The sequence below is a fragment of the Vespa crabro genome, chromosome 11, assembly GCF_910589235.1.
Source record: "Vespa crabro chromosome 11, iyVesCrab1.2, whole genome shotgun sequence".
NCBI lineage: Eukaryota > Metazoa > Arthropoda > Insecta > Hymenoptera > Vespidae > Vespa > Vespa crabro.
The window spans coordinates 5411160-5426154 of NC_060965.1; the positions used below are offsets into that span (position 1 = coordinate 5411160).

The 14995-nt window shown below is 29.7% G+C and overlaps 1 protein-coding gene across 8 annotated transcripts in view; it reads left to right on the top strand.

Moving 5' to 3' along the window:
* Positions 1–14995, top strand: part of LOC124428174 (sodium/potassium/calcium exchanger Nckx30C) — an 80185-nt gene that overhangs the window by 20253 nt on the left and 44937 nt on the right. For 4 of the 8 annotated variants that reach the window (XR_006943101.1, XM_046971936.1, XM_046971929.1 and 1 more), the window contains one exon: positions 3408–3687. Coding sequence is in view for 7 of the 8 variants with exons in the window: in XM_046971936.1 (XP_046827892.1) it covers positions 3408–3687 (280 nt within the window). In the remaining variant the exon portion in view is untranslated. The remainder of the gene's footprint in view (positions 1–3407; positions 3688–14995) is intronic. The other 4 variants (XM_046971930.1, XM_046971934.1, XM_046971931.1 and 1 more) reach the window with 3 other exon arrangements.

The window sequence follows — 14995 nt, forward strand, 5'->3', positions numbered from 1 at the left end:
AGATATGAGGATATAGCGATAGGAACGACGATTTGATAAGCGAGTTAAAACTGTAGTGTCATTACTTTGAAGTATGCCACTCTCGAGAAACACGTGTATACACATATGTACGTGGATATCCTTTTAAATACGACAATGCCCAACGCAACTCTTCGCTTTCGACATTTTTTTCTCTTCTTTTTTTTTTTTTATTTTTTTTTATTTTTTTCTTTTTTTTGGCAAGTATCCCGATGTTAGAAATGAAAGTGAGTGCGACAGAAAGAGAGATAGATAGATAGAGAGAGCTGAGAGAGAAAAAGAGGAGAGATTGCTTAGTTTCGTAGGCCACGTCTGCACTCATCGACACTCGACCCAGTATTCGTAGGAACGTGGCAAAAAGGGAGATACTAAAGGATATATAATACCGTCTACCTACTATACAATATTTTAGAATGAGAACAAACATCGCTTCGAGCTAAAGAATAGTCAGCAATAATCGAAGGACGAACGATGGAATTTGTATCTTACAATTTTATCGACTTATTATGTTATATATTCATCTATCAATTTGTATATCTGAAAGTATATCACTTAAATGACAAATCTTTAATACTTTTATATATATATATATATATTTTTTTAAATATATTTTCTTGTTTGTGTATAGATATATATGCATTATTCATAATGAATATATGCAATATATTTATTTATTTATTTATTTATTTGTATAGGAAGGAAAAAGTATCTCTAATTAGGTATTTCTTTGCAGTGGTAATAATATAATTAATATTATCGTCATAGTTTCAAAGAGCAATTAATGGTAAACATTAAAACTTACGTCTAACTCGTTTTTGTTATTAGTCTCAATAGAAATCTATAACAAGAAAGAGTTGAAAGAGTTTTCATTCTTGTTGATTGGAAATCCTTGTAAAAAGATATGAAATAATTAGAATGTACACTAATGAACACTTTAACGATCATATCTACTGTATAAATTAGATATAATATACGCATGTTTGTTATTTACATATAGTGAACATACATATGTATAAATATTAGATGTACATATGTATGTATATCATATTCTTCATATCATTGAAGATATTTTACAATTCGATAATGGAAAAATAAACAATGAATAATTGTAACAAAAATTATTATTTGTTTCTTTTTAAAACTATTTAAATATTTCCCATTACCATCACGAATTTCACGATATTACCTAGAATTTAATTAATAATTCATCATGAATTATAGCAATACGAATGATTCTCGTGTAATGAAATCAAATAAACTTACATAACGAATGTCGATCAAAGTGATGGCGAAAATAAATTAACTATGTCAAATTAAATAAATAATTAACTATTTAATAATTTTGAAAATTCTTTTAATATTTTAGATTTGAATTTGAAATTATATTGTTGTTTGTTTCTCTATTTAAGATCGTAAAAACGATAGATCAATTATTTACATAATACTTTAATACTTCAAAGTGACATGTCTAATTAATGTTAATAAACATTAAATTAATTCGAATGATCGTATAATTCGATAATATTATTTCAGATAAAACTAAATTGCTAATAGTTAGTTAGTTAATTATACCATAGGAGGAGGGATTACTAGTACCAAACAACGTTCAATTTAATGATATGTGTTAGTTGAGTATCCTATAACGATAGATCCCATGCAAGAGATTCAAATCGGTTCATTTCGAAGGTGGTTACTCGTAGGGTGGTCTCCGTTAATTAGAAAGTTCATTAACACGTCGCGCTGATAAAGAGAATGTATTCGGGTTTGAATAATTTCGTATTTCGTAATTTCAGCATCGATAGACTTGAAAGTAAAAATTAAATGAAAGAAAAAAAAAAGATATCAGATAAAGAGATAAAATGAAAGAAAGAGAGAGAGGGAGAGAGTCGTAATACTTTGACCTTGCCTATATTAACTCTCCCATATTTATTTCATTTCTCCAAACGTTTTTTATATATACATCGTATATCTCAGACTCTATTTCATTTTATTTAATTTTTTAAAAATTATCAATAAACAATACGTTATGTTAAAATTTACTTATATGTTCTAACTAGTTTCTATTCGAAAAGGAGAAGGAGAGAGCAAAAAATATTTTTGGACGAACAACAATTTCGATATTTTCTCTTATTCGTGAAATTTAATATTAAATAAAATCGTCTGATATATATATATATAATGTCGAATAGAAGCTAGTTAGAATATATAAGTAAATTTTATCATAACGTTTTGTTTATTGATAATTTTTAAAAAATGAAATAAAATGAAATAGAGTCCGGGAGAAAGAAATAATTTATAAATGATCCTATATACGGTTATCGACGATATATGATAATTAAGATAATAAATTTTGCATTAGAATGTTTATCAGTTAGTAAATAATTTTCGATATTAATGGAATCAATCAAAAAAATTTTTATCATACGTAGTACGTGTCCATTGAAATAAAATTAAAAGCAAAGTTTAAATAACTCTCGAACTTTGAATATTTGGGACGATAACTTAAAGATCATAAATTTGTATTTGATTATTAATCATTTGTGATTGATGATGAAATAATTTTAATATTATTTGTAGATGAGCTTTTGTCATAGAACACATCGTTGAAGTAAAATTATATTTAAAATTTCAATGACTCTTAACCTTTATATACATGAGGTGATTGATAGTAATGACCATACATAAGATTATAAATTAATGCCGAAGTATTGATTGGTTGATAAATAATTTCAATATCGTCCAATCGCATTGAAATAGGATAAAAGTCAAAATTTTCAATAAATCTTAACCTATCGGCAGTAAGTTGAAGTAATAATATAAAGGAATAAATTTCTATTTAATTTATTAATCCTTTGATTAGCAAGTAAATATTTTCTTTTCAAATTTTTTTTCTTTAGAAAAAAAAAAAGAAATAAAGATACATTCGTCCCGATGATATCACGATGATTCACTTCGAATTAAAGAACAAAGAGAGAGAGAGAGAGAGAGAGAGAGAGAGAGAGAAAGAGAGAGAGAGAGATAGAGAGAGAAAGGAAATCATCGAACCAAACAAATGTGTATCTATAAAAAAATCAATCGTAATATACAACGAATACATTCAATTGGATATATATTGAAATAGAATCTTAAAAAAATATTAATATAAATGATATTCCGTGTAAATATGATAGAAGACAAAAAGAAAAATAACGAAATATCTTGGGTAAGTGAGAAGTGAGAAAAGAAGAGAGAGAAGAAAGAAAAAAATAAAAAATAAAAAAAGGAAATAAATAAATAAAATAAAAAAAAAAACAAAAAAGAAAAGAAAAGAAAGTAAAATAAAATAAAATAAAAAAACAAAAAAAACAAAAAAGGTGGTAGCTGACTAAGAGAGGTCTACTGTGTTTCAGCAGCATCCGAATGCAACCAACAGTAGCGAGACGAGCGTGGGTGGTGTATCGGGTGCATGCGGGAGTAGCGGTATGCCAGGAACAGGGGATGCTGGCTGCAGTAGCAGCAGGGGTGGAAGTAGCAGCGGTGCTGGTGGAGGTGCCGGTACAACAGGACAGGGCTGCGAACAGGTTCCATCATCTCACTCGACCAGGGAGAGCCACGCCAAGTTCAGGCACGGCCTACTACAGCTTATGATCCATACGATCGATCCGCTCCACGACGGTCAGTCCCGCGCCGGTATACCAACTCCACACTCTATCACTCTCGCTTGCCAGCTTTCTTGCTTTTTGCTTAAAACAATGCACGCTCTATATTTTCTAATTTTTCTTTTCTTTTCGTTTTTTTTTCTTTCCTTTTTTCTCTCCTTCTTCTTCCTCTTCTTCTTCTTTCTTTCTCTTTTTTTTTTTGTTATTGTTGTTATCGTTGTCATAGTTCTTTTTTTCTCTTCTTCCTCCTCACCTACTTCTTCTTACTTCATCTTTTCTCATTCTTGAGATTTTCTTCTTTACCTCTACTACCTCCTCTTTTTTATCTGTCTATATGTCTGTTTTTATCTCTCTCTCTCTCTCTCTCTCTCTCTCTCTCTCTCTCTCTCTCTCTCTCTCTCTCTCTCTTTTACTGCCTTTTACCTTCTTTTGTACTCATTCCTATCTCTATCTCACACTTTTTCTTATATACCCCACTTTCTCTTTTACCTTTTCTCTATCCTCATCCGTCTATCTGTCCATCTGTATATATCCGTCTATCTCTATCTAGTCTTTTTTCTTTTTTTTTTATTTGTCTTCTTTGTTACCCTCCTTTTTTGTTTTGCCTTTCTTTCTTTTTTTTTCTTTTTGAATCACCTCATCCTCGTTCCAAAATCTTTATCCTACGACGCTCTGAGCTTACGCAGTTCTGCGCAAACGTACAGCACGCTGCGTTTGTTCGTTCGAAAGCATCTTGAAAGTTGTCATCGGTCGACTTTACCAGGTACATATACATATATATATATATATATATATATTTTTTTTTTCTCTTTTTGTCTTTTTTTTTATCTTTTCTTTTATTTTTATCATGAGTAGTAAGTACTGTTGTATTATCGAAGAAGGATTTTTTTTCTTTTTTTCAAATTCCCGTAGATCGTTGCGTAGAGACCCCTTGACTTTTATTATATTCTCTTTGAATTAATAATAATCCAGTTTTAATTCTCGATCGACGCATATATTTTTTGATCTTTGCTATAATGATTTTGATCTATTAATTTTTTAATTATTTATTTACGTATATATATATATATATATATATCGATTATATTTGATTTGAATGGAATTATAATCGAGTTAACTGGATTATTATCGGTATGTAATTAGAATAACAATTTATAAAAAAATATTTTAGTCCTTCCCCCAATTTCAATAAAACGTTGATTCATAATCGCGAATTCAATGATTTTAATTCATTATATAAATCATTTACGTTCTTGTATATATATATATATATATATATATATATATATATATATATATACATTGTACACATGTATATGTGTATATATATATATATATATATATATATATATATATATATATATTACCCTCGTATATTTCAAGATTGTTGTGTATATTCGCCATTTTATCGACGAGCGTTTAAAAAGCGTAGATTAAAATTCAACCCTGACGAAAGAAAATGCAACCTTTCGCAATTTCAACCCTATACAATCTCTCTTTTATATCTGTCTTTCGTTCGACTACGATAATAAACGTCAGCTGAGCTTTCTGAGCTTTTGAATAACGAGTCTCGTACAAAGTATGTTATATATGTATACATATATATATATGTATGTACATATGTAAATATGAATATACATATATATATATATACATATATATACATATATATAACGAACCAACGAGAGTCGGAGTACGATCATTTTCAAGATATAATTGGGAAAGTTTTGTAACGCCTTTATGAAATTTGTAACCGTCCATGCGATCCCATTATGTTCTAGTTTGTTACCGAGATGTACACTTATGTACTCATTCCAAGATAAATATTGAATTAAATAAATCAGATTTCTATGATGTTGCAAATATTAAATATAAAATTTTTATTTATTTTCTGAAAAACTATATATATATATATATATATATATATATATATATATATATTCTTTTTGTGTATATTTTTTATATTGTATTAAAAAATTATTAAATATTTCTTAACCAATATTATTAAATACTAAAAAAAGACACGTTTATATCTAATCACAAATTATATAATTCAAAATATATATACATAGCATATATATTTTATACATCACATATATTGAAGGTCAATAATCTTAAAATACAGACTTAAAGAATTGAATTTGATCGAAAATTTGAATAGACTAAAATAACTTTCGAATTACTTTGATCTTGTAAATTTAAAAAGATATAAAACTTTATTATTAATTTTTTTTTAAATACACTACATTTTTTTTCTTTTTTATTAATTAGAATTCTTTTTTATTAATTAATGAATATATATATATATATATATAATATAAAAATTAAATTTCATTTTATTGAAATGACACAATACAAAATATGAAAAATAATATTACGTATCATGTATATTGTGGAATAGAAGGAGGTCAGTAAATTCAATAATAAATTAAATAGAATTTAATCAAAAATTCGAATAACAAGGGAATAAATTTCGTCTCGTATTGGCCAAATAGAAATCTTAATCCACCTAGGAGTTAGATTATGTATGTAATCTCTAGATAAAATTGATTTTGGAGTCGGTTTAACGTATTAAGAGGAAGGTGGTAGTGGTGGTGGTTATATAAATGGGTCAGGTCAGGCTGTCGTGAAAAAGAAAAGGCCGATCGTCAATTAGACAAAGCTTTCATGAGAATCTTCTCAGGAACGATTCTACGTATCCGAGTTGAGGAGAACATGAAACCATGCGGAAGTAACATATATTGACGAGTTCTTCGTTCTCTTTCTATTCCTTCGTATGCCTTCTCTTTATTTCTGTCTATCTATATATATATATATATACACGCATACATACACAGGTGTATCTATCTCTATCTCTCCCTTCTATTCACCCCATCCCTTTTCGTCTACCACGAAAGTGGAAGAGAATCTTCTCGTGAAAGCACGTCATTAATCTCGATTGCGTGGGAAATGTTCAATACCTGTTAAAAGAGAGAGAGAGGGAGAGGGGGGGGAGGGAAGGGGAGAGAGAGAGAGAAAGAGAGAGAGAGAGAGAGAATGTGTGTACACAGACATATCCGTGAGAGAGTGAAAAACGCTCGGGAAGTGATCTCTTTCCGATGGGAAGAAGGAGAATAAAAAAACAAGGAAAAAAAAGAGAGAGAGAAAGAGAGAGAAAAAAGGAAAAAAAGGAAATGAAAGAAAAAAGAAAAAAAAAACAGAGGAGACTAGATGTATTTCCTATTTTCTTCTTATTTTCTTTTTCTTTTTTTTTTCTTTTTTCTTTTTTCTCCCTTCGTCAACGACATTTTCACGAAGACCATCGAGAAGGAATGAAACGAGAACGAATGACGAATTGATAAATAGAAATAAGACGCATTGACAGAGATGAATATTCTGTAGCTTTTCGTAGCTCAAACGAATTTGTAAAACGCGTTTTGAGTACATCCGGAAAAGTAGTAGTGGATTTATCTTTGTATCTGTGTTCGTGCCTATCTCTCTCTCTCTCTCTTTCTCTCTCTCTCTTTCTCTCTGTATGCGTGCTTGTATATATATATATGTGTGTGTGTGTGTGTGTGTGTGTGTATAACTGTGTGTATCGGGACCCTGACCTAGAAAGCTTCGTGTATCGATCGAAACTAGCGAATCCACGTTCTCGTGGGCTTGCCTTCCTTTTCCCTTCCTTTAACTTCATGCCTTTAACGTCATCGAGACACCACGCTGTGCTGACATTCGAGATAACACTGTCACCGACAAAATTCTCTCTCTCTCTCTCTCTCTCTTTTCTTTTTTTTTTGGCCTATCCTTTTTTTAGAGTTAAGAAGAGGTAAGAGGGTTGAATTTGAAGGAAGTAGCTCTCGCCAACGATCCTGTGGTAAGCCGATCGGAGCTCCTATTTAATCCAGATTTCAACCTCCCCCCTTCCCCCTCCCCCCAACCCTTTTTCAGTCCTTTTTACAACGTTAGACTCTTCTCGGTCGATGCTTTTAGTCTAGGCCACGAGACGTTCCACTTTCAAATCAACAGTCATTGTCAAATAAATTCTTCTTTACGTATGTGTATATATATATATATATGTGTGTGTAGGGGGAGGGGGAGGAAGGTGGATAGGTGTGTCCCATGTTAAGTAATGTCAATTTTAATTATCGATTGAAATTTTATTTATTATCTTGTCATTCTTTCTTTTCTTTTTCTTTTTTCGAAATTGTACAATATATTCATTCAAGTAAAGAAGAATTCTTTTTTGAAATCGTACAATGTGTTCATTTACTTGTAAAGATTTCTTTTTTTTTGTCTGTTACTCTTTTTATGAAGTCATACATTGTAAACAAAAGTTTTGCGAAATCCAAAAAATATTTGGATTCAATTATTTTCTTCGCGTTTTTCCTTTTTCTTTTTTTTTCTTCTTTTCTTTTTTTTTTTTTTTAATTCGTAAAACACGTTCGTTTGACAGCGAACATTTTTCTTTTTTATAAAGATCATAAAATATTTTTTAATTCGCTTATTAAAACTTGATCACTTAAAAAAAAATCGAAATAAACTCAAGAAAGATTGAGAAATTTCGGGGGAAGGGAGGAGATGGAAAATAATAATAATAATAATAATAATAATAATAATAATAATAATAATAATAATAATAATAATAATAATAATAATAATAATAAAAAAGATAAATTTATTGAACAATAAATCTGACACTTCGTGACACCCTCGTGAATGCCTTATTAATTATCGTTTCTTTATCTTTTTTCTATTTTTTTTTTTTTTTGGAGATCTCAAGAATGACGTAACGCAACGTTAAGTAATTACATAGATCGAAAAAGGTAACCTGCCTACTTTTCTAATTTTCCAACCAATCGACTTGGACTTTTCGTAGAGTAGATCTGCTCTCTGACTTTAATCCGTCGTTATTAAAGTGTCAGTTCCACATTTAGACGTGAAATCTTTCATGCGGAATGTAAACCAATCAGAAAAAGAGAGAGAGAGAGAGAGAAAGAGAGAGAGAGAGAGTGAGGTCACGAAGAAAAAGAAACTACGAGAGTTTGTACTTTAGCAAATGTTCGTTATGTTCGTCTAGTAAAGTAAGTGACATTTATCTGAAAATTTTTCGAGCAGCCATGATTACTGGCTTTGTAACGAGTTAAGAGTTACAAGTTCCAAAATCTTAACTGGGGTGAAGTTTAATCATATGATATCCGCGTATGTGTACATGTATAAAAGGGATAAATTATCTATATAGGGTGAATCATGTTAGATGAGATAAAAAAAATTGAAAAAAAAATGAATTGAGCGTAGTAAGCTGATTTATTAAAAAAAAAAAAAATAAAAATAAATAAATAAATAAATAAATAGATAAAATAAAAAAAGGTACAAATAATCGAATACAAGGTAGATCGTTCGAAAGAAAATTTTCAAAATTCATCGACTTGACGATGTTCTTGGATTAATTACCATCTAATCGTGTTACCTTGATTCACGCTGTACATTGTAATATGTAAATGAAATTTTCACGGATCGTCGAACGACAAACAGCGATCCTTTTTCTCTCTTCCCCTCCCCTCCCCCTTCCTCCCTCCCCCCTCTCTCTCTCTTTCCTTCCTTTTCATTCTTTTTCTTTTCCTCGTGACCTCTATTTTCTCCATTCATGCGAATTTTTTTTCTACATCCTTCTCGACGTTTCTCGTTAGCATACGATGAACGGAGTCGACGAATGTAACGAAGGATAGGACTAAAAAAAGAAAATCTAGAGAACAATAGACAAATGGATTTGTTCCGTTGAATAAGAATCAGTATATACGATTGATTAAAATAGTAAAATTCACGTACACAGACTCAAGAAGATGAGTGAACTAGAAAGAAAGAAAAGAAAGAAAAAAAAGAAAAAAAAAAAAGAAAAAGGAAAAAGGACCCATTCAAGAAAAATTCACTTCCATTTATTACTATTTAATAATTAAATATACATCTGATTATTAATAATTAATCGAAGTAAAATTTACTTAATATTTAATATAATATATATAGTTTCTTCAGTAATAATAATTTTTTGTATATATATATATTCCTATATACTTTCAAATACTCATAAATGTGTTTAAAATAATATATCGCAATAGATTTTCAACACGAGTTTATACTCGATCTCTAGTGACTACTTTCCATTCGCATAAGCGAACACGTCGAGTGTCTTAACATTTATTGCCGAAATCAACGCTTGAGATGACACTTCTTCATTCTCTTTCTCTCTCTCTCTCTCTCTCTCTCTCTCTCTCTCTCTCTCTCTCTGTCTATCTGTCTCTTACTCTCTCTACTTATCCACATATCTTTCTATCTATCTATCTCTGAGGAATAATGTTAACAAACGAAGCCAAGGTGTTCCCTAACTTGTGTGCAATTTACTTTGAACAGTTTGAACTTAGTGAGCGAAATGCTCTTTGAGGTTTAAGCCTGAACCTCAGGAGTTTCCTACGATCTCTATTTACGTAGTTAATTACAACTAATTGCTTTTCGGCTACTTATCTCTTTCCCTCTCTCTCTCTCTCTCTCTCTCTCTCTCTCTCTTTCTTTCTCTGTTTCTCTGTCTATCTATCTCTCTCTTTCTTTCTCTTTCTCTTTCATTAGCTTCCATTGTCTATTTTATCTATCACATTTACTTACTCAACATTTCTATTTATCTACTAAACAAGTATAATGGAATACTCTAATCTAATCTATCAATTAAATATTATTTTATTTTCATATTAATAGTTTTTATATTAATTATCCTGATAAATAATTACTTAATTATGATGTTTAGACAATATTAATAATTAAAAAAAATGTTCCAAGAGAGAAAGAAAGAGAAGGAGTTATTTAATTTAAATTGGATGATAATAACTTTGACATGGATAACCAATAAAATTTCGATTAATCTAATCTGATCAAAATCGATGATACAATTAAATATATTTTAATTTCCATTACTAATTACTTTCTATTAATAAATCTCATTAATAATTAATAACTCGTGATATTTCGATAATATTAATAATTGAAAAATGTTCGAGATGGGTATTATTTCATTTAAATTGAATGATAACTTTGACAAGGATGACCGATAAAATCTTGATTATACTAATCTGATCTAACTTAATATTACAATTAAATGCACCTTGATTTTCATATTAATTGCATTTATTAATAAATATCCCGGCATTAATAATTAATAACTTTTGTATGATATTTAGATGATCTTAATAATTAATGTTAATCTTTAGAAAGATAGACGGAGGAAAAGAGAGAGAAAGAGATATATATATATATATATATATATATATATATATATATATATATATAATTCATTTAATTCGGATCATAACTCTGACAAGGTAAGCCAATAAAACCTTTTCTACTTTTTTTAATTTAAGATCGTCGGCATTGCAAGAGTGAAAAGTTCTTCGTTCGTACTTCAGACGCACTCATAGTTACGGCAAGAAAACAAAACTAGTGCTTACCTTGATAGAACGTCGAAATAGTGTTAGTAATAGTAGTAGTAGTATATATATATATATATATATATTTAAATATATATATATATATATATATATATATATATATATATATATATATATATATATAATAGTTCACGAAGAACGGGGCATTGTAGTGTGCGAGCATTCGTTTTAAGAGCAAGTAGTACTTGCAATTGATGTTGTACGAAGGCGGCAAATGTTAGGTTTAGTCTATCAATCAAACGGACTTTTGCATTAGAATTAGCCTCTTGTGCCCACGCGAGGCCTTCGTAAAATTCGATACTCTTGGGAATAAAATTACCGGATATCTAAAGATCGATATGTCGTTTTTAGTTTCTACCATTTAACGATCAAATATCAAAAATTCTGATTGACGTTTATTTTTTCTACGTTCCTTTGTTTCGTTTTTTTTCGTTCTTTTTTTTTTTGTTTTATCTTCAATTTTTCTTTTGCTTTTTGTTTTTTTATTTCTAACAACAATTCACAAATCTTTCAAGCAATTTACGTTTGCGACGTTTGAACGTTTATATATAAATAAAAAAAAAAAAAAAAAAAAGAGAAAAGAAAAAAGAACGAAGAAAAGAAACAGAAAAAAAGGAAAATCTTATTTCATAATAATATACTTTAACTTTTTTTTTTTTTTTTTTTTTTTTTTAATAACATTTCCATTGAAATCTACTCGCACAATTGTGTTTATTTTCTACATACGTTTATGTCATTGATATACCTTTATACTAACCTAACGTAAATACGTAGTACTATGTGTAATATCAAAATAGAAGAATATATATATGTTCATCGACTCGAGAGAAATGTTATTTCTCATCTGTCTTATAATACACGATAAGAGGACATTTGTCAGTTGAGAATCAACCATCTTCGAGTAAGGATTATCTATAATTACTAAAGGGATCGAATCGGATGTCGGTTAAAACAATATTTATCATTAACCAAGGAAACGATATTTTCAAGGTTCCTTTGACCATACCTGTCGTCATCATTGTGAGAAGTATATTACGTTACAGAAAATAAAGACGAAAATAACGAGAGAACGGCTCGAGAACGTGCTAATAAATCCAATTACTTTTTACCTCTCGCTTGTCGGAGTGCTTGAGAAAATGCGACTAACGATTCTCTCTCTCTCTCTCTCTCTCTCTCTCGAAGAAAAAGAAGAAGAAGAGGGAAAGAAAAAAGTGAAAAAATAGATAAAGGAGGAGGAGGAAACGTTACGTCTTCTTCGTTTAATTAATTTTTCCTTCTCGTTAATCAACTAGTCGTCGTCACTTTCTTAATTTCTTTCCCTTTCGTTTTCTTTTCTCTTTTGTTTTTCTTTTTTTTTACTTTCTTTCTTTCTTTCTTTTTTTTTTTTTTATTTCCTTAGATTTGGAATCTCAAATTTTTATCAAGCTCCATATTCTTTTTGGTCGAGAGACGTGTTAACCCTTTTCTTTTTTATCTCTCATTCTCATCTCTCTCATCTCTCTCTCTCTCTCTCTCTCTCTCTCTCTCTTTCTCTTTGTCTTTGTCTTTTTCTTGGCATCTTTGTCTTTTTTTCTTTTTTCTTTTTTCGTCGAACTTAGAAGTCGATACAAAACATATACATAAATACAAACATATATGTATGCTGTATATATATATATATATATATATATATATATATACATATACATAATATACATGTACATACATACATACATACATATATACATATATATATATATATATGTATATGTTCATCGTGCTTTGCCATCTTGACTAGAGTTCTACGTCTTTCTTTTCTCGCCTCGTTCATACCTTCAGGGATGAAGGCCACTCTCACGTTGGCTTTTTGTGTTTGACCTACTACTACTACCACTACTACCACTACTACCACTGCCATTACTACTATCAACACCACCCACTACCACCACCACCAATCTCAACAAGGATTGGCCGGATGTGCGATTGGTCGAAACTTCTACAAGGAAGGGTAACTGGCGAATTAGATACCTTTTCGAGCTCTTTAAAGAACAATACAAAGAACTTCTCTCTCTTTCTCTCTCTCTCTCTCTCTCTCTCTCTCTCTCTCTCTCTCTCTCTCTCTGAGTGTGTGTTCTACATCGATTTGTTCTTAAGATACATTAATAAGTCCATTTTTTTTCCTTCCTTCTTTCTTCTTTTTTTTTTTTTGTTTGTATTTCAACAATCCACGAATTGAAACATTGTTCGAAAAATTATTCATTTTCGACGATCTTTATAGGATCAGGGAAAAGCATTAAAGAATATTTTCAGAATGTCGATACATTAGAAACTATGTATAGAACTGTATTGTGCGATTTTAAGATATTTTCACGTTGTTCAAACACGTCAGAATTCTTTAGCATTTCCTTCTCGCATCGTTGATTTCTCTTTTCTTCTTCACTCTCTCACTCTCTCTCTCTCTCTCTCTCTCTCTCTCTCTCTCTCTTTCTCTTAGATTGTTTTTCTTTTAGCAAAGTAAGGATTGGATGAAGCTTGAACGAGTCATAGTAACTGACAAATTCGAAACTTCTTACAGTTGTTCCATGAGAGAAGCGAACTGAAAGTAGAGTATCCTCGATATTCTTCGAAACGTGTTACACGAGAATGTTGAATAGAATAGGGCTGATAGTTACAAGGTCGTATACTCGAATACAATCAGATGAAACTTTAAGAAAATTAGATATCTTATTAAAGGTAAATTTTCTTCGTCACTAAAGAGAGAGAGAGATTTCTATTCTTTATTAATAGAAATTATATACACAGGATTATCAATGAGTGAATATCATCTGATCGATTTTAATGCAAAACAAAATTTCTCTGGCATACTCTCTTCTTATTAATTAGAAACAATACATTAGTTGATAGAAACAAAATCATCCGATAATATATATATATGTGTATATACAGACCTATGTACTATTAATGAAAGAAATATTCTAAGATTTTTGTTTTTTGGTTTTAATTAATAGTGAATTTGTTTAAACCAATGTTATCTAATACTGAACCTACAAATATTCATAAAAATTGAACGATCCTAAAGTGAGTTAAAGATTTGTATTTTTTTTTTTGTTAAGATCTAACCAACGAGCAATTGGGAAAAGTGTTAACAAAAATGTATTGAATTGATTGTTTATTTATTTAAATATAAAGTATGACAAAATTTCTATTAATTTATTGTCATCGATTTGATACGTATGAATATGAAATTAAATATGATAAAGAAATATTCATTCGAAAATTTAAAATCATTTTTCAATATTAATTTCTCTGATTCATACATGACATATATATACAAATATATGTGTGCGTGTATATGTATATGTATAATTAGATATTTATTCTAAGTATCGTCTTTATAACTTTATAATTCATTTTTACGCTTGAACAACGTCCATACGAAACGGCTTTTAGCAATTAGTCGGAAAAGGGATATTGTTAAAACGATGCTGGATATCCGGTCGGTCGAACGATAATCGACAGTTCACGTGTAAATGAGGTAACTCGTGATTAAAGGACGAACGTGGTTACAAATTTAGAAGCGAAAGAGACGCAAAAGTGCCGTCGTTTCTCGAGTTTAACTAATTAAAGTAGGACTCTCAATAGGTATCCATACATCGATCAATTCGTATTTATATACATATATATTGTCTACATGTGTCTTATCGTGAGAACTTGGACCTTTAACGTGTTAAGGGACATTACGAGGGCTCTGCTTTGTCATTTATAAATATAACATTAATAATCAACCGATAATAATGATTTAATATGTTAGATCTTTTTGTTTTTTGTAACTAGTACTAATAATTGGTAATATTACGAATGTTTGAACAATTAACGATAGTAATATCTCTT